General features: G+C 46.0%; 1 protein-coding gene across 4 annotated transcripts in view; it reads right to left on the reverse strand.

The window, feature by feature from the left end:
* Colq (collagen like tail subunit of asymmetric acetylcholinesterase) overlaps positions 1–21032 on the reverse strand; it is a 69050-nt gene that overhangs the window by 40147 nt on the left and 7871 nt on the right. For 2 of the 4 annotated variants that reach the window (XM_078038511.1, XM_078038509.1), the window contains exons 2-3: positions 3621–3733; positions 1886–1987 (exon numbers count right to left, since the gene is read on the reverse strand). In XM_078038511.1, coding sequence (XP_077894637.1) covers positions 1886–1987; positions 3621–3733 — 215 coding nt within the window. Of the gene's footprint in view, positions 1–1885; positions 1988–3620; positions 3734–3851; positions 3969–10394; positions 10869–21032 lie in introns of those variants that run through there. The other 2 variants (XM_078038510.1, XM_078038512.1) reach the window with 2 other exon arrangements.

The following is a 21032-nucleotide window of genomic DNA, read 5'->3' on the forward strand; positions in this document are numbered from 1 at the left end:
TAACCCATCCACACTCAGTGACTGTGATTTTTACCCTGGAGCCTTTTGATTGCCTGAAAACTCTTGAGAGTTTATTGAGAATAACTAAAGAGATTGGCAGAAATCCTGGTAGCTGAAAACACGACCCTTTACCATCTCTCATGTCTTTTCAGCTACTCACATCAAGCTTCTGGGGGGCACTGACAAGAGGGAAGTTAAGTTTTGTACCCAGTAGCTGCTGATTTAGAATACCCCGTGGTGGATCTGTGGGTACCAAGATCAACCTTCCCACCTGGAGCAGCAAAATTCTCTTTCACTTTTTTTTTTTTTGGATAGGGGATTGAACTCAGAGGTGCTTTACCACTGAGCCACATCTCCAGCTCTTTTGTATTTATTTATTTATTTATTTATTTATTTAATTTTGAGACTGGGTCTCACTAAGTTGCCAAGGGGCATCACTAAGTTCTTGAGGCTGGCCTCAAACTTGCAATCCTCCTGCCTCAGTCTTCTGAGTTTAGGAGGATTACAGGTCTGTGCCACCATGCCTGGCAAAGGTGTTCTTTTTAAAATGTGAAGAATGCGAGCAAGTAAACTCACATTTCTGTCCCCATGGTCAGCCACAGGAGTGAGGTGATTCCACCTCAGGGGCTCTAGAACCCATTGCCCCAATGCAATGCACGTCCACAGCAAAATTGCAACGGATTTCTGCTTACATGTCTGTGGGGTGCTCAGTCACTATTTTCTAAATTCCCCAGGACTACAGGAAACCCATCAAAATCCCTCGGGCACCTGCAACAGCCCTAGGATCTGCAGGTGAACATGCACAAAGTAGAGACTGTTTGAAATAGGATTTCTCACTAGGCATGCCTGTCTCTAAATAAAATATAAAAAGGGCTGGGATGTGGTTCAGTGGTTAAGCATCCCCTGGGTTCAATCCCTGATAGAAAACAAAACAAAACAAAAAACAGAAAAGGAAAGAAAAAGAAAAGAGAAATGGGATTTCTCTGAAACTTGTCAAAACCACCAAGAGCCTAGCCCCCTCAGCCAGTGATTCCCAGACCTAGCAGCACATTCCAATCCCCTGGGGAATCTTCAAAAAAAAAAAAAAAAATCCCAAAGCCCAGTTCACACACTGGACCAGTCAAATAAAAATCTCAAAGGGGAAAAAAATATAGGCCTTAGGAATTTTTGAAGCTTCCCAGCTCAGAGAGTATGGAGAACCCAAGAGAACCTCACTGGGGCTGAGCTGGGTGTCCCTCTGTGATGGAGCCCCTCTCTGAGGCAGGCCAGAGGAGCAGGAATCTGAGAGAGGGTTTCTGGAGGGTAATCTTTTGTTTGTCTAGAAAATTCTTTCTCTAGCAGTTTGCCTGTTCCTCACTTTCCCCACCACCCTCGGTGAGGAGAGGTGGGCTTCTTGGTAGCAATACCAGGGGCCCAAGGAAGCTCCTCTTACTCCCACTTTTCTGTACTAAATGCAGACACTTCTGGGCCCACAGATAGGGCCAATGGTCACATGAGGCCCATTATCATCAAGGGTTTGTCCAGTGCTAACTAAATCATAGCCACATCCATAGGGGCAGTATCTCTCTTGATCCCCCAAAATCCAGTATGACAGAAGCAACTAAAAAAAAACATCTTTTGGTTTGTTTCTTTATTTTCCTTCCTTTCATTTTATTTTCCTCTCGAAGGGGCAATTATTATGATTATTATCCCCCCTGGCATAGATGAGGAAATCACAGCTGGGAGCTGAGAATTCACCCAGGTGGCTCTGGAGTGGCAAGTAGGAAGAGAAAGAAAACTAATTTTCCACATCACATTAAAAGGGGCAGACACCATGAGACTCTACCCAGGGGGCTCCCCTGGGTTGGAACAGAAGGCAGGAGGGAGGGGTCTGGTAGGCACCCACCTGGGGGCCGGGGGGTCCAGGGGAGCCGAGAGAGCCCTGCATGCATGGGGACTGTGTGGTCTCGAGTTCCAAGAGGAGATTCTTCATGTCTGGAGAGAGAAGCTTCGGTGCAAAGCAACACAGTGTTAGAAGTCGGACTTGGGGGACAGAGGAAGGGTCACCTCCCTGGACACAGCTCTACTCCAGGGTCAGGTCCAAGACTGGCAGTTCCCTGACACAGCAGTATGTGTTCTGAGAGGTTGACCTTTGGGGCCACCAGTTTCAGTTCTCTCATCTGCTCTTGAGACCCACCCGGCACGAATGGGTTACTGAGCTAGCAAGGCCACTGTGGATGGAGTTAGGAAGCTCATTTCAGGACCTTATCCCATGTCTAGGATGGGAGTGTCTAAAAGAAATTTAATGCAAAAGAAATATCCAAAAGAAACATAATGAGAACTACATTGTACTTTAAAAATTTTTCTGGTAGCCACATTTTTTACCTTTTGAAAAGGTAAAAACAAACAAGTGAAGTTAATTTTACGATATGTTTAATTTAACCCAACAGACCCCAAATATTATCACTCCAGCATATATTCAGTATAAAAAGTGACTAATGAGGCATTTTGCAATCTTTTTTTCCTCATATGAGGGCTTCACGCTTCTGTTTCTTTGTTTATTTCAACCAAGAATCCTCAGAATTTAATTGTATTATAGACTAAACATACCCAACAGGCCTTTAAAGAGAAGTTCATCCAACACATGTATATATTTTATTCAGTGCATACACAAACTCCTGTTTATGTTTAACATAAACAGCATATCTCAGTGTGAACACTGAAAGTGCTCAGAGCGCTAGTGGCTATGATTTTGGACAGTATAGGTCTAGGAGATTCCAGAAAGATCTGAGTATCTCAAGTCCTTAGAATGCCCTGGATGGATGTCTTCTAAATCCTGAGTCCTGCTTCTTTCCTCTCTTCCCCAAATCTGTCCCCTGTCACCCCTCAGTGTGGCTACAGAAAGGCTCTTTCCTGTGTCACTCCATGAACATGGTCTACATAAGTCATGGGCTGTGGAAGGGAATTTATTGTTTCTTGTCCTTTAATTGGCACATCATGTTTGTACATATTTATGATACACTATGATAATTCCATACGTGTCTATGATGTGTCATGATCAAATCAGGGTAATTAGCGTTGTGGTCTCCTCAGACCTTCATCATTTCTACAAGTTGGAATTTTTTGGGCTCTCCACTTCTAGATATTTTGAAATATATCATAAATTGTGGTAGGATGTCCCTACCGTGCTCTAGAACACGGGAAGTGTGTTTTGGTACCTGTTATACAACCTCTGTCTATTCCCCTTCTATACCCTGCCCCCCGTTTTATCCAGATTCCCCCATCCCCCAGGGATTTTTGTAAATGCTTGGGGAGAAGAAAAAGGTAAAGGGAAAATCCATATCTGAATAGCTGATGAGAACCCAGAAATTCATTAAAAAAAAAAAAAAAAGTTGGGACATTTTGCCAAATTCAACTCCCATGGGAGAAGACCCTCTCCAACATTGCTGATTTAAGACAGCAGGAGGACAAATACATTCCAGAAACTGCAAAGTGTCCATTTTAGGGTTCAAACTCAGAGTGAGAATAAAGGGTTGACTCTATAGACAGAGTCTGCAGGCAGCCCCTGTTGAGTGGGTGGGGTGCAGAGTGGGCATCCAGAAGCCTGGAATTCTCTGCTCTCCCAAGCCCCATGTACTCACCGGACTTCGGCCCCCTCTGAGGAACGGTGGTGGGAACAGTGGGGGCGGAGGGGGTGTCAGCAGGCAGCATGCTTTGTGGCTGCCACGCTTCTTCTGATCCAGGCCAGGAAGGGCTGTGTGAAGAAAACTGCTGCTCGTTAGCGTGAGTTCCGAGCTAGGCTCTCTGCCATGCCCAGCACACCCAAGGGAGACCCATGCGGCCACCCCAGACTTCCAAATCTAATTTCTAACCTGTTAGAGATGGGAGCAGAACTCCTGTCTGCTACTTGACAAGCCCTTGTATTGCTTTTGCTGAATTAAAATGGTGACCATTGTAAGATCCTTCTTCACAGGTTGGTAAATACCTAGGAGCGAAATTGCTGGGCTATAGTTCACGTCTATGTTCATCTCTTAATAGAAAATAACAAGCGATTTTCCAAAGAGATTATACTGACTTACACTCCCACCAGCCAGTGGAGGACAGTTTCTCCTTCTACTGAGATTAACTTGTAGATTTTGTAGATGTGGCAAGGAATGCCAAGTTCGGATGGTAGTTGAGGAGTTGTGTCCCCATTAGTTGGGGAGAAGGAAGTGTTTGTTTAAAACTTTGATACTAAGGAGGAAATCATTCAGACAGGAAGGCAGCAAGGGCTGGAGGTAGGGTTAATTGATTTCAAGGTACTTGGACCCATGATTAAAACACAGACTTCAGGATGAACCCAACTTCTATATATAACTATAAAGACCTAATAAAAATAAAATAAAATTCAGACTCCACTTATAAACAAGGATCACCTATTTCATAAAGAGTCATAGTATAGTGTCTCAATACTTGGGTGTCCTAATCCCAAGCCTGAGGACCTGCAGAGCTTGATTTTCAGGTAGGATCTTGCCAGTGTTCGATCTCAGCACACATTCAGTGTTGAAGCATGCTTTACAAAAAGAAGGCAGATCACAAGTTACAGCCCAGTAGATTTCTGTGAAGTGAACCGACTCTAGAAACCAGCACCCAGATCAAGAAATAGAACTCTCCAGAGCCCCTCACGCTCCAATCTGTATTCCTCACCCACCACCATCCTGAATTCTAACACCGGGGATTCATCTTGCTCATTTAGACATTCTATATAAATGGAACCGTACATTATGAATTCTTCCGTTTGTCTTCTCTTGCTTAACCCAGGAGCCATCCAGACTGATTTTCGCAGTTGTTACTGCTGAATGAAGTTCCATGTGGTTAGACCACAATCTACTCGTCTATTGATGAGTGGGTAATGGTGGGCAATGGTGAGGTTCATTGGGGTGATACTGCTAGCACCCACCAGAATAGCTAAATGAAAATGGGAGAGACTACCAGGAAGCAAAGTCTGGCTGTCTGGCTTTGCTCTGGATTGGATAATGTCAGAAAGCAAGGGCTACTCTGACTGGGGACTTTAATTCCTTTTTTTTTTTTTTTTTTTGAACCAGGATATTGAACCCAGGGATGCTTAACCACCAAGCCACATCCCCAGCCCCTTTTAAAATTTTTTTATTTTGAGACAGGGTCTCACTAAGTTGCTCAGGGCCTTGCTAAGTTGCTGAGGCTGGCTTTGAACTTGCCATCCTCCTGCTTCCGTCTCCTGAGACACTGGGATTACAGGCACGTGCCATATTCTTATCTGGAAGAAGAGATGCCACAAACAAGGATGTAAAACAGCCAGAACTGTAATCCATTGGCTGGGGGGAATGTAAGTTGGTATAACCTCTTCAGAAAAGTGCTTGGTATTTTCTATTGAAGGTAAGCATACACATAGGCTATGGCCCCACAATGTCACTCCTAGCTATTTACCAACAGAAAGGTAGGGTTTTTTTTCACCAAAACACAAGTAAATAGAAACAATATTCAAAATTGCCAAAATGAATGAATTTTTAGTTCCTAGTTTTTTTGAGGTTTTTATTTGTTTTGTTTTGTGCCAGGAATTGAAACCAGGGGAGCTCTATCACTGAGCTAAACCCCCAGCCCTTTTTATTTTTTATTTCGAGATGGGGGTCTCAGTAAGTGGCCCAGGCTGACCTCAAACTTGCAATCCTCCTGCCTCAGCCTCTGGAGTTGCTGGGATTACAGGAGTGTGCCACCACACGTGACTTTGTTCCCAGTTTTAGTCTTATAATGGGACCCTTACCTTTACCCCATAACAGAATCTGTGACATCGCAGAACGTTTTCAGGTTTCCCACTACATAGGCAGATCTTACTCAGTTTTCAGTCTTATCACCAGGAAGCTTCTCTTCACTTCCCAGGCCAAGATTGAGTGGCCCTTCTACCCTGCTATGTTTTTCTCTGGGTTTATGGTCATGTTAGTTCTTCCTCACAGAGGAAACTGTTTCATTATATCTTCTTGATTAAACTGTACTTTCCAGGAGGACAGGAGTCAATTTTCATCACCAGTCTCTAACAGTGTACCTCGTAGACAGTAGGTGCTCCACAAATGTTTGCTGAACTAATAACACACACACACACACACACACACACACACACACACACACACACACACCAGGGATTGATCCCAGGGGCATCTAACTACGAAGCCACACCCCCATCCCCACTCCTTTTTAATATACTTTATTTTTAGATAGGGTCTCCCTGGGTTGCTTAGAGCTTCTCTAAGTTGCTGAGGCTGGCTTTGAACTTGCAATCCTCCTGCCTCAGCCTCCCAATGATCCTCCTGCCTCAGCCTCCCAAACTGCTCGGATTACAGGCGTGTATCACCGTGCCCATCTGAACTAATAATATTAATGACAAACACTAAAAGGCAGTGCAGTTCGTGTGTATAAATTTACCTAATCCTCAAGACAACCCTGAGAACTAACTGCTATTATTATCTCCAACCCCATTTTACAGGTCTGTTAACCAAAGCAATGAGCTAAGCAATTTGCCCCGTCCTATAGCTAGAAAATGACAGAACCCAGTCTTGAACCCAGGCGGTCTGGTTTCTGAATTCTTCCTCATAAACTCTATACCATGACTCCTATGGGTCAAAATGAAGGTCAGGGACTGAGAGGGAGGCAAGGAGCTCCTAACAACCCCTAGAGACTATTGTATCAATGTTCTCCAGAAAACACTGAGAATATAACTAGTCCAACCAAGTTGGGCTGTCAGAGTCCTTGCAACAGGATGTACACACAATCAGAGGACCCTGGAGGCATCCCAGTAAGAGAGTGTTAGAAAGAATTTATTCTAGGATTTGGGGTTTTGCTAGGTGATTTGGAGGGAGACCATGAGAAGCAAAAGTCTGGCTTTGCTTTGGATTGAATGCTGTCAGGAAGCAAGGGCTACTCTGATCAGGCACCTGAATTCTCACCTAGAAGAGGAGACTAAATCTGCAAAGGGTGAAAAGCAGCCGTTACTCATATTTGCAAGGATGGGGAAACGTTCATTTTCGTGGCTGGATGACAGCCATGCTTTTGTCTGTGTTTGGTTATGGTTTTCGGGTGCTCCTGTTTTCATGCGGATCCCTCAAGGTCATGGAATGGTGCTGCCTGAGGTTGGTGTTCTGGGAATTTGTTCACATGCTGAAAGGGGACATGTGGCAAGCTGTGAGCATTGGGTCTGCTCCAGCTGACCCCGGCTGCTTTTCCCTAGTGGTGAGAGGTAAGTTCTTCTTTTTCTTTTGGTCCTGGGGATTGAACACAGGGGCACCTAACCACTGAGCCACATCTCCAGCTCTTTTTTATATTTTGAGATAGCATCTCACTGAGTTGCTTAGGGCCTTGCTACTTTGCTGAGGCTGGCTTTGAACCCACAAAACTCCTGCCTCAGCCTCCCAAATCACTGGCATGAGGGCATGTGCCACGGTGACCAGCAGAAGGTTGTTCTTGACCTTGACATTGATGCCAGTTCTTTCCTAAAGTGTGAACTAACTAGGAGTGGGCAGCTTCAGTTGCCACCCTACCTGGGGCCCACGGAGAAGGTGGCAGATGTATACCAACAGTACAGTTTCTCGGCAGTCTCTCTTTTGCCTCTGCACATGGCTAAGGGCTGGGTAAGGCTTTAGCTTTCTGCAAAAAATCTCTCCCGGCTAGGATCACCTGAGAACCTGGCAGTTCCCCCTCAGCTAATTTGCACTCATTTATTTTTCCAGACCATATACGGCTTCCAGTGCCTTCCTTTCTTCCCCCAGGACCCTGTGTGGCTCCCATTGATGAAACATCTTGTATCATTTTAAGGCAGTCACTTTGCTTCTCTGATTTCTTCCTGGAAACTGGAGACCTCTTCAGGGACCATAAATTATCAGTTGCTTTTCTTGCAAAGGCATCTGCTTTGCCTGCACCCCCACTCCACCCTGACCCCCCCCTCCCCTGAATCCCTCCTCCCTCTTTCCCCCTTGACCCACTTCATTTCCAGCAGGTGAAGGCCATTGATCCCTGCCCCTCCCCCAACTCCCTGGAGCTGTTTGTTTTTAGCCCAGTCTAGTTTATTTACAGCTCATTCCAGCTCAGAATATTTCCATCAGGTGGCCCTGTGTGGGAGCAGCTCTCCCCCTTCCCACCCTCCCCATCAGCTAAGCCAGGACTTCACATGTCTATTTTGGTGTCCCGAGAGTGGCCTGTGGGTCTCTCTCAGGACTATTGCTGTCTCTGTTGGAATCATGTCTGGAAAAGCCCCAGAAGCCTCTGTTGTAATGGAAACAATTGTGTGTGTATGTACAGGGGCCTGCAGAAAACCAGTGCCCCACGGGGCTCAGCTCCCGGCCAGCTGTCTTGAAAAAGCCAACTGTCACAGAATTTCAGGACGGTTGACCTCACTTAAAGACACCAAAGTCATATCACACGTGGCCACTGCATTTACAAATTATGGGTAATTTTCTAATGCAGGCTTTTGGCAAGTGTTTGGGGGTTCCCCCCCCCCCATGGTTCATGCTAGTTTTGCCCTTTGGACTCAGTAGTCAATCTCCTGTTTCATCTTGAGAAACTGAGGGGTATCCTTGGAAAGAGACTCACACCAACTTACTCTTGGAAATGTAGGGACTTGTGTCAAAGAGTGTGATCTGGGTGCAGGCGGATGTGTGATATGGTGCAATTCCCGTCCTCAACCTGAGACTCAGTTTCCTGATCTGTACCACAAGGGATTTGAGCCACCCCATCTCCAAGGTCCTTTTTAAAAATAAACACAATCCAGTCACAAGGGCAATTATTAAGAATACAAGTAACAATAAATAATGGCGAGGATGTGGGGGAAAAGGATGCACTTAAACATTGCTGGTGGGGATTGCAAATTCTTGCAACCACTCTGGAAAGCAGTATGGAGATTCCTCAGAAACCCTGGAATGGAACCACCATTTGACTCAGTTATCCTAGTCCTCAGTCCATATCCAAAGGACTCAAAATCAGCACACTACAGTGACACAGCCACATCAATGTTTATAGCAGCACAATTCACAATAGCTAAGCTATGGAACCAAACTAGGTGTCCCTCAATAGATGAATGAATAAAGAAAATTTTACAGATACACAATGGAATATAACTCAGCCATAAAGAAGAATGACTTTATGAGTTTGCTGGTGACTGGATGGAACTGGAGACTATCACACTAAGTGAAACAAGCCAATCTCCAAAACAACAAAGACTGAATGTTCTCTCTGATATGTGGATGCTATCACATAATAAGGGGGAAGGAGAAGAATAGAAGAATAGAAGCTCATGGGATTAGACAAAGGGGAATGAAGGGAGGGGAGGGGATTGGGAATAGGAAAGACAGTGGAACGAATGGGATGTGACTTTCCTGGGTTCCTATATGAACACACGACCAGTGAAACTCCACGTCCAACCACAAGAATGGGATCCTAACTAGAATAAAGTTAGACTCCATGTATATAGAATACACTCGACTGCCATGTATATCTAAAAAGAACAAATGCAAGAAGCGACCCCAGAAGTCATCCTGCATTAGCAGGTTGTGAAACATGGTGAGTGCAGCCACATGCTGAGATTCTGCCGCTGCTTGTCCAGTTGGTGGACTGCTGCACATTTTGCCTCCTTCTCCCCCTCCTGCTTTGGGGCCTTCACCTGCCTCCCGAGACTGGTGTTAGAAGAAGGCCTGGGGATGAATGAGAGATGGTGGGGGGCACCTGTGACACCCTCCACAGCATCACCTGGTGCCCCAATAGTTGTCTGGACATCTCAGCAACCAACAAGTTATCAGACTAACTGGCTACTAGTCTGCCCAAAGTTTCCCATGATGTACATATTCCACAAAAGGCTGAACCCTAGAACTTTCCTTCACCCACCCTCCCCGCCCCTGCACGCACCACACAAGCCTTAAAGCGCAAATCTCTTCCTAAAAGTAGGAACTTCTCTGAAAGGACCAGGGTAGAAGTTTGCTATTTATGACTCGCACCCAGAGTGGGCCCAGGGGACAGGTGGGGACGCAACCTACAAAGAAAATGATTTGGTGTTTTGGTGGCTGCTGCTTCTAAGCCATGTTACCTAAACTAGCTGGCCTGGAGAGCGTCCCAGCCACCTTATACCAGGGGACCCTGGACTGCAGAACACAATTTCATCTCAAAGCCGAGGGAACAGCAGCTACCAGCCTGCTACCCTGAAGTCAAGGTCACAAGAAGAGCACAAAAAAATGGGCACCTATGTTGAGTCCCCACCCACCCCGCTGCCAACCCCCTTCACCCTGCAATCCCAACACTGGCTGAGAAGTTTAACATTTTGAAGTCTTCTCAGAGATCCCAGGGTAGGTCTGCTCTCCAGGTCTTTTTTTTTTTTTTTTTTCCCAAAACCATCAGAGCAGGCGCATGCACACAGGACTCACCCAGGCAGCAAGCCGAGTAGCACAGCAGTCCCGAAAGGGTGAGCAGATGAGCCAGGCTGAATGATGGGCGCGTCATGGTGGGGCAAGGCCCAAGGCAGACTGGCCCGGGGACGTGAGCTGGAGACTGGCTGGGATTCGTCACACCCCCAAGTGCTCCCTGAGCCTGGCCTGCTTGGCATTTGGGGTGGGAGCTGGCCAATCCCTGCTTTGATGTTGCTTCTGCCCCAGATGCCAGGGGTCCAGGGGCCAGGGATGGGTAGGCAGCCCTGCCCTGGCCACCCAGCAATGCTCCTCTGGGGCAGGCTGGGAAGACAGACTGGCCTCCGCCCCGGGGGAGGACGGGATGTGAGGTTGGGAGCCCAGGGCACTGATCACCCCCGTAGGCTGAGAGGAAATGAAGTGCAATCCGTCAAACAGGCTGCTTTTCATTTGGCTCCAAAAAAGCCCCCATCAGTACTGCCTCTGGCAAGACTCACAGCCAACCCCCAGTGGACAGTGTCCAAGGAGGCTCCGCCTTCCTGTTTCAGGGAAGACCTTGGTGGCCAAGGGGTCTCTCTATAGTCTGTGCCAGCGTGCTGCCGACAAAGCCAAACTTAATTGTCACAACAACAACAAAACACTCTCTCTCAGCCTCTCTATCTCCAAAGAGCATGAGGGCAAGCCTTTCCATTTCATTTCATTTATTTATTTTTGGCGCTGGGGATTGAACCAAGGGCTTTGTGCATGCTAAGCGTTCTACCGCTGAGCTACACCCCCAGCCTCAAATCTTTTTAGATGGAACCTGCTCTGAAAATAATAAAATGGCACATGCCGGCTACATGCTGAAATCCACCTGAGGCTTTACAGGCATACCCAAAGCATGAGCACAAACACACGATATCCTAGGTCATAAAAGACAAGATCACTAGTACTTAGCAATAAGTACTGCTTTGTTTGTTTGGGGTTTTGGTACCAGGGATTGAATCCAGGGCACTTAACCACTGAGCCCCATCCCCAGCCTGTTCTATATTTTATTTAGACGCAGGCTCTTGCTGAGTTGCTTAGGACCTCACTAAGTTGCTGAGGCTGACTTTGAACTCATGATCCTCCTGCCTCAGCCTCCTGAGCTGCTGGGATTACAGGTGTGTGCCACTGCACTTGGCAGCACTGTCGCACTCAGTAAAGACTATGAATTTTAACAAGAGTCAGCAAACTTTTGTTATAAAGGGACAGAGAGTAAATGTTTGAGGCTTTGTGGGTCACAAGGTCTCCTTTGCAACTTATACATAAAAGCAGCCATTATACATAAAAGCAGCTATAGACAATACATAAAGGAATGAGTGAGACTGTGTTCCAATAAAACTTTTCTTATAAAAATAGGGGGCAGGCTGGATTTAGCCAGTAGGCTACAGTTTGCCCACTATATTTTTCATTCTATTTATATGGAGTAAAAAAGAGAAGTGGTTAACAGGAGTGGGGATGTCTGGAGGGATTTACAGGAGGGAGAAATGAGTACCAGTTGAGGGTGAGGGGATATGAGTGAAAAAATCAGAGGAGGCTTCCTGGAGGAGGTGGCATATGAGCTGAATGAGCCTTGTAAGGAAAGATTTATAGATACAAAGATGGAGGGGGAAGAAGGCAGACTCTGTTCCTTCTCTGGGGAATTTGCCTGTGTTCTTCTCAGAAACAGGATCTAAGACACCAGAAGAAGCAGCAAGGAGGACAGGGAGTGCTCAGTCCTGAGCCAAGACACCTGCAGAAATATCATCTTCATTACATTTTCCCAGTGTCCCCTGCTCTGGGTCACATCCCTCCTGGTCACATTTCAAACTTCACGTCAAGCCTTTGGAGTTGGGAGTTTTGCACTTTCCACATCAAAAGCATTCATATCTTTACTCTATGACACCTTACACAGCCAATCTACTCAGTAGTACCTGTGTCACTGATGTAAAACCAAAGGTGACTGGACTAGCTGATGGCCGGGCTCCTGTCCAAGTCTGCAGGTGTTTGAACCTCTTTTTTTTTTTTTTTCACACCAGAGATTAAACCCAAGGGTACTTGACCACTGAGCTCCATCCCCATCCCTCTTTTTTTTTAAAGAGAGAGAGAATTTTTAAATATTTATTTATTTTTTAGTTTTCTGCGTACACAATATCTTTGTATGTGGTGCTGAGGATCGAACCCGGGCCGCACGCATGCCAGGCGAGTGCGCTACCACTTGAGCCACATCCCCAGCCCCCCAGCCCTCTTTTATATTTTATTTAGAGACAGAGTCTCACTGAGTTGCTTAGGGTCTCGCTAAGTTGTTGAGGCTGGCTTTGAACTCACAATCCTCCTGCCTCAGCCTCCCAAGTTGCTGGGATCACAGGCCTGTGCCACTGCGCCTGGCTGAACCTCTAGTTTGAACCTAATTACTGAAGCTCATGGGTGTCTCTTCCAGTCTCCCTCTCTTCTCCTCCTCTCTACTGTGGCTGCTTTTTTTTTTTTTTTTTTTTTTTTTGCTAAGTCTTGTTCTCTATGTCCTCTGTCTTCCCAGCACCAACAGTTGAATTTCCTTAGATCAAATGCCTGTGTGTATACTAGACCTTTCAGCTGCCTCTCAACCTGGGAGTCAGGAACCCTGTTCTCCAGCCCTGGCAGTAACTTGCATCCCCTTTGGGCCTCAAATTTTCCAGATGTCAACAGGGAGCAGCGTGCACCAGATGAGCTCTGTGCCCTTTCCAGCTTTTCTGTGATTCCTGAAACATAATGGCCCTGCCTAAGGGTCCTCGATGCAATGGAGGATCTCTCCTCTTCGTCCTGCTGAGCAATCTTTGGCCTCCAGTTCCCCCAGGTGCCTTGGCCCAGGCACCAGCTTGCCACGGCAGAGCTGCCTGCAAAATCTAATTCATAATCAAAGTTTCTGGGGCCTTCCTGCAGCTGTCTCCAGGTGTCATATTCACAGTATTTTGTCTTAATTGCAGGTCTGGGATTTATCAACTAGGCCAGAATACTGCTTCTGGAATACTGCCTCCCTGGGCACTGCTCCAGAAAATTTGCCCCTGCTGCTGCCACTCGCCCTTCCCGGGCCAGCAGCTACCTCCACTCCAGTTGGCTGCAGATTGGGGCCAATGTGGATTCTGCTCTGCATCTTCCTCCTGCCAGGTTTCCCGTCACTACCCCACAGAGAGATTTTGGGAGGCCTAGATAACACAGGCACCCTTCCCAGAGGTCCAGAGGCAAAGATGTCTGCTTGTTTGCGGGCAGAGCCTGGGGTCTCAAATCTGTTGTCCCATCCCAAAACTTTGGTAGTCCCAGGAGTAGGTTTGAGGACCCGACTTCTCCCCGACAGCTATGAAAGACTCCCCTTGGCCAGACTTTAGCTGGGCTCCTCTTTCCTCTGCTCGACTAGACCTTGAACTTGGACTTCTGTGTCCTCCCTGGCAGTATCCAATTATAGCAAGAATCCTGAAAAGTCACCTTAGGAAGAATCCCCCATCCTTGACATCTAATCAAATTCTGAACCCAGGGGTGCTTAACCACTGATCCATATCCCCAGCCCCCCCCCCTTTTTTTGTATTTTATTTAGAGACAGGGTCTCACTGAGTTGCTTAGGGTCTCACTGAGTTGCTTAAGGCCTCACTAAGTTGCTGAGGCTGGCTTTGAACTCGTGATCCTTCCGCCTCAGCCTCCTGAGCTGCTGAGATTACAGGCTTGTGCCCTTGCACCCGGCTCCTTCCTCACCCTTGATATCTTACCACCCTGTCCTGACCTCGATAAGAATCCAATTAAGTTGGTTTAGACAGAATCCCCCTATACTTGATGTCTACTGTTGGTAATTTTCCACCCGCTCACCTAACCTGTTCCTTAGCTATAAATCTTTTTTTTTGTTGTTTTTTGTTTTTATTATTTTTTTTATTGGTTGTTCAAAACATTACAAAGCTCTTGACATATCATGTTTCATACATTAGATTCAAGTTGGTTATGAACTCCCATTTTTATCTCAAATACAGATTGCAGAATCACATCTGTTACACATCCACATTTTTACATAATGCCCTATTAGCTATAAATCTTTACTTGTCCTTGTACCAGGAGCTGACCTTGTCCTAGTCTTTGAACCTGTGGCAGACACCTTGAATTTTTTCCTTACCATTTTAACAAGTGCCAGAATAATCTTCAACATTACCTCCACGTTCAATGCTTTTGTTCCTTGGGAGGGACCCATAGCAGGTTCTACTTAAGCACACAAACATTTGTTAAAGGCTTACTGTGTGCCAAGCCTTCCATATGCCACCAGAATATAGAGATGAAGAAGCTCAGGGCCTGACCCTTGGAAGGAAAAGAGTTATCATCTCATCTGCTCACTTGGGCTGATTGGTCTGAGTTTCCTGGAACGGAGCCTCATGAAGGATTCTGAGAAGAGGGCCATGATATATTGCCCTTCCTGTAACTCCTGCCCTGAATGCTCATTTGCTGACCCTTACTCTGCAAAATCCTTATCATGAAACAACATATCACTGGGCTTAGCATTTTCCATACATTCTTGCTTTTTGTTCTCAGGACGAATTTATCTCTACTTTATGGAGAAGAGAATGTCTCTCAAAGAAATCAGGTCACTTGTCTGAACCACACAGCTAGTGCAGACATGGGGGCAGAGTTCAGAAGGAGCCCTGCACACAGACCAGTGAGGAGGTGCCCCCTCCTGGAGCCAGCTTACCCGGCTCCTGGGGCAGCTCACTAGTCCCTGGCTAATAGCACTCTTCCTACTATTCTCATGCCACCTGGAGTCAGTTTCCCTCTGGTCTGGCCCTTCCCTGGCTAGCAGCTACCTCCACTCCTAACTGCCAGCTACTGACTTAACATCCCAAGACATCCTCAGAGTTGCGAATGTGCAGAGATGACTGACAGTTCCCCAAAAGGTATGCACCCCCTTCCACAGGCTGGAGGAATCCCTGAGAAGTGGCTGTTTCTCGGTCCCCTGTGGGGGGAAGACACAGAGGCAGGTGACTATTCTTGCCAACAGTTCTGCCTGAGTGCAGAGGATTCAATCCTTCAGGGATGGTGGAGCCATGAAGGGGAAAGGTCCTGAGTTCCCCAATGCCCCTGGACTGGTAAGTGAGCATAAATGTTTTGATTAGATTAAGTCATTAAAATCCTTATTTCCTGCAATAGGTGATATTGCCCCAACCCACCCAGCAAAGGAGAACATTCTATGATGCTTCCTAGCCAATCCTTCTTTGTTCCCCACACAACCTCATCATCATCATCATCATCATCATCATCATCATCATCCTCATCCTCACTTTTAGATAAGGCCACAGGCGATCATGGGATGCAGCTATGATCAAACCCACCCAGTATGTATGACCCTGTAGGTAGTAGGTCAGGGTTCAATCCAGATTGAATGCAGTTAACAGCACAAAGTAATAACTCCTTCTACCTACCACCCCTAGAAAGAATGAGCAGGAAACATCAGGTAAATGGCATCTAGAAGAACCAGAGTCATTGCCTCACCCAGCTGGGGTGGAGCCTTTACCAAGACCCACAATCATGTTTTTCTAATCGAACCTTATGATTATTCATCTATGGATTCCTGTTTCCTGGTCTGAAACTCCTATGAGCTGACAATCTTGGTGGCCTCTGTATCTCTGTCATGAGGAGGGTTCAATCAAGTGTATTGGTGACTGTCAATCAAATATACATTGGCCTTCTCTGTCTTACTCTAGAAGTGGGCAAAGAATGCAAGTCACTTTGAAATCCATCAAAAACTTAGATGGATCAATAGATATATAACAGCATAAACAGAGCAAAACACTGACCATTGCAGAATCTATGTGGGGAATGTATTAGTTTGCTAGTGCTGCTATAACAAAATATCACAGCTTAGGTGACTTAAACAGACATTTACTTCTCATAGCTCTGGATTAAGTTCAAAATCAAGGCGTCAGTAGGCGAAGTTTCTCCTGAGGCCTCTGTCCTTGGCTCATGGATGGCTCTGGTCTTGACTCTGTATGCTTCCCTGCTGTCTTTGTGTATCCAAAACTCTTCTATAAGGATACCAATCAGATGGAATTAGGGCCCATCCTCAGGGTCTCACTTAATCACCTCTTTAAAGAGCCTCCCTACCTCACATTTTAGGGTACTGGAATTATTAGAGTTTCAACATGTGATTTTTTTTTCAATACTAGGGATTGAAACCAGGGTGTTGTTACTCAGGCTAGGTTAGTGCTCTGCCACATCCCCAGCCCTTTTTATTTTTTATTTGAGATAAGGTCTCGATAAGCTGCTGAGGGCCTCACTAAGTTACTGAGGCTAGTCTAGAACTTGTGATCTCCCTGCCTCACCTCCCAAACCACTGGGATTACAGGGGTGCACCACCATATCCAGTTAAATGAATTTTGAGGAGATACAATTCAGCCTTTTTTGAAAGTGTCTATAATAAAAAAGAATAACAACTGGGCTTGGTGGCTCATACTTCTAATCCAGTGGCTCTGGAGGCTGAGGCAGGAGGATTGCAAATCCAAAGCCAGCCTCACCATCTTAGCAAGGTCCTAAGCCATTCATCAAGACCCTGTCTCTAAATTAAATGCAAAAATGGTGGGGATGTGGCTCAGTGGTTAAGTGCCCCAGTACAGAAAGAAAATTTAGAATTATTTATTATCTTATTTAATTAAAAAAATTTAAGTGGGCAACTTAGAACTGCAAGATTTCTCTGTAAATGTTAGGGTGGGGTATAGGTGAGTCCAATGCCTCTGTTGGCAAAGACCTAGGGGTCCCTGGAGCTGCCCAGAGCTAGGGCACCAGTACTGCTTGGAGGAGGGGACTGCAGTCACTTTGAGGGTTACCCCATCCCCGAGAATGACATGAGAAGGACATTCTCTTTCTTTCCCCCTCCTCCTCACTCATAGGGACAACTTGAGGAGTCTGTCCAAGCCACAAGGATGAAAGGAGGAGGACGACCTCCTTCCTGTCATTATTTTATATAAGTCATATATCAAAAGTGATGACTGGGCACACATATATTCAAGGAAACAGAACCCATCCCCCTTTCCTCCTGCAAGGGAATTATTTTGGAACTTATCTAAAGGAAGCCATCTGCTTTCTTGAGTTCAAGCTCTAATTTGACCAAATGGCATGTGGTAAATAGAGAGGAAGAAGGACAATGTCATTAGGAGCTCAGGGAGCATAAAGAAACTTCCCCACAGCTGGCTGCACCTCGGCTCTCAATTCAATTACAGTGGCCGGCATAAATCAGCGGGCACTATTAAATCTTCTGCCCGGGTTTGACAGGGGAGGCCAAGTTTGTAGAATGATTTGGGAGATCTGGCCACAAGTCAGAGACAAAAACCCTCCAGCTGTGTCCAGCCCACCCGGTGCATTATTTCCAACACCCGCTGACAACTGTGGCGAAGGAAAGACCCTGTGTTTCCATCCTCTGGGTTCCTGTGCCTTCATTTTTCCCTGGTGACATTTGAGCCCCACGGTCACTTGTGATTCAAACCAGGTGGCTCACTGAACCCCTTCCCTCAGAGACCCCCCCGCATCCCTGCTTGTACACTCCAGGATCTGTCATCCAGGGGTCCACAGCAAGTGGGGAGGAGGGAAGCTGGGTTCCAGGGAGCCCACTGGCTGCCCACGCACACGGACTGGCATCTCTCATCATAGGTCTCGCTGAGTCACTTGAACCTCCAGATCCCAGAATTTGGGGAATCTGAGGCTGGCTCCTTTGGATTTAATTGATCAATAGAATTTCTCAATGGAACAAAATGGCAAGATGAAACTTCATAGCACTATCATTGTGTGATTCTACCATTCTGGAAATTCTCCAAGATCTCAAAACTCCTGGCTGTTTTGGATCTAACAAACTTTTCTTCCTCCCTCCCTCTTCCCTCCTTCCTTCCTTCCTTCCTTTTTTTATACTAGGAATTGAAACCAGAAGCACTTAACCACTGAGCCACAACCCCCAAAATATAAAAAATATATTTTTGATTTTGAGAAAGCGTCTCTTTAAGTTGCTTGGAACCCCACTGAGTTGCTGAGGTTGGCTTTGAACTTGTGATCCTGCTGCCTCAGCCTCCACGCCTGGCTCTAAAAGACTTTTAAAAACAGAAAAATCTTATTTTGTGCTTTAGATGAGAGACAGCACTTTGATTGCACATGTGGTATTCATGTACATGTTTAGAATTGTAAATGCATGCATCTGGTTCAAAATTCAAAAAGTATAAGTGAGTAAATATGAACAATCTCTCTCACCCTTCTCCCCCAGGCTATCAGCTCCAGTGACTTATTATCAGCCCATTACTTCATTTTCCTATGTATATTTCTATATGCTAGCAAATAGGTAGGTATGATATTTCTCCTCTCTTTCTCAGAGAGGATTTTTTTATACAGTTGAATAGTTGTGTTTGGAGAATGGAGTGTCTCTCTCTCCCATCATCAAGCGAGCGGTTTCCTTCCACCACACTCTTCCATCATGATTCTGCCTCACCTCGAGCCCCGAGGAGTAGAGCCAGCTGTCTATAGTCCGAGACCTCTGAAACCGTGAGCCCTCAAATAAATTTTCTTCCACTACAGTTGTTCTGGTCAAGTCTTTTGGTCACAGCAGTGAACAAACTGACTAAAACACCCACTAATTTTATAGCTCCTATTTTAGAGTTAAATCTTAATTCATTTGTAATTTATTCTGGCATGAAATGTAAGTTTGCTTGTTTTCCAAAAGACCTTTTTTTGTGACTTAAAACAGAAAATAAAAAATCTTTAAACCACCTTTAGATAGCCCACACACATCAGCTACCATAGCACTCCTTAACCAAAGGTTAAGCATTGCCCTACAACAGCCCAGAGTTGTGGATATTTTATCCATTTAACAGATAAGTAAACAGAAATTATAGACCACTGGGCCAAGATCCCTTAGCTTGTGGGTCAGGGAGCTGTCAGTCAAGTCCAGAGCTGTCCCTGTTCTCAAAGAAGTGTCCAGGTGAATGGTAGAGTCACAACTTGCAGGCAGATGGGTTGTTTCTGTCATTGGTCTGCTCTCCTGAAAGCTCAACTCTACAAGTGAACTACTGGTACAGTTCACTTTGAATGAATCAGTCTTTGCATGATTTTATGGTCACAAACAGATGTTGGAGTCAGCAAGGCCCTAAGCAACTTAGCAAGACCCTGTCTCTAAATAAAAAATTAAAAAAGGGCTGGGCATGTGCTGAGGAGGGGCGTCCTAGTCAGATCACCCTTGATGGGGGCAGCGAGAGGCTTTCTCCTTTACAGCCATGGATCAGCCCTGCGAGTGGACCTGCCCATCAGCAGTCATTCTGCTGGGAGCTCCGTATGCCTAAGATGTTGTCCTTGGGTGTGAGCTGTGGGTCCCTTGTCTTCCAAATCCAACACTGCCCTCGAGGTACCATTATGACTCCTGAGTACACCCTCTACCATGCCCAGGGCTAGACCCTATCCTTGCTCTTTCCTTTGATCCTTACAATGACCCTATGAATTATATTTTTATGTCCCCCTATTCCAGGTGAGGGAACTAAGGCTGTCATCCAAGGTCCTGGGGAGCTGGGCTTCTGAGTCTAGACCTGCAGTTCCAGGGCCTAGGTGCTGTGATATCTCTGACTCAGACTCAGCCTTTGGATGGAGACTCCAAAATGTGGCAATGAAAACAGCCCAGGAGTAGGCAAGAGGCCAGGATTCCAGTTCTTTCTCCACCATTTGGAATAATTGTTGCAACCTGTGACTGAGAGATAACTAAATACTAAGCACAGTGCAAAGCTCATTTTATCCTTTTACATTGCCATCTAAAATGAAGATTTCTGACTCTCCCCCATTTTACGGATGTGGAAACTGGGGAGTTGAGAAATTATAGACCACTGGGCCAAGATCCCTTAGCTTGTGGGTCATGGAGCTGTCAGTCAAATCCAGACCTGTCCCTTGACTTTAATTCACACACCAGGGTTCTCAGCCAATGCTCAGAAGAAAAACATAAGCCAAGACCCCTTTTTGTGTGTGGATGCTAAGTCTGTGAATTAGCAAATAGTCTGGCAGCCACAAAGTCAGAGAAGGTCTGAGGCTAAGGGATCTTTGCAATTTGGTCCACGCTTTTATTTTATAGATGAGGAAACTGGATACCCTTAAAAGAGCAAATGGTTGTCCAACACCATACATGTGTCTGGATTTCGTCTCAGTGTCTTAGCCTGAATCTCTCTAAGAACTTTAGGATACAGGCACTGACTAAATGTCCCCACACTGGACATGAGCAAAAGGACCTTGGCAAGACATCACTGTAGGCCTGCCTGGTAGAGGTACTATTGCATTCAGGGCCTATCTGCAAGGGAGTGAGGGCCAGGGTGATTTGATTCAGATAATTGGAGTAAGATGGTTCTTACCATTTGCCTCAGATATTCTGCAGAAATCATTTCTAGGACCCACACAATTTTTAAAGCCATCTTTTCTTGGGGGCGGGGGTAGGTACTGAGAATTGAACCCCAGGAGTGCTCTATTATTAAGCCACATCCCCAAGGATTATTTTGAGACAGGATCTTGAGGAGTTGCCAAGGCTAGTCTTGAACTTGTGATCCTCCTGCCTCGGCCTCCCTGGTGCTGAGAGAACAGATGTGTGCCACCAGGTCTGGCTTCTTGAAGCCATCTTGGGATTCCACTGCTGACTTTCTGTGGGAGAAC

Source organism: Ictidomys tridecemlineatus, chromosome 2 (genome assembly GCF_052094955.1).
Source record: "Ictidomys tridecemlineatus isolate mIctTri1 chromosome 2, mIctTri1.hap1, whole genome shotgun sequence".
Lineage (NCBI taxonomy): Eukaryota > Metazoa > Chordata > Mammalia > Rodentia > Sciuridae > Ictidomys > Ictidomys tridecemlineatus.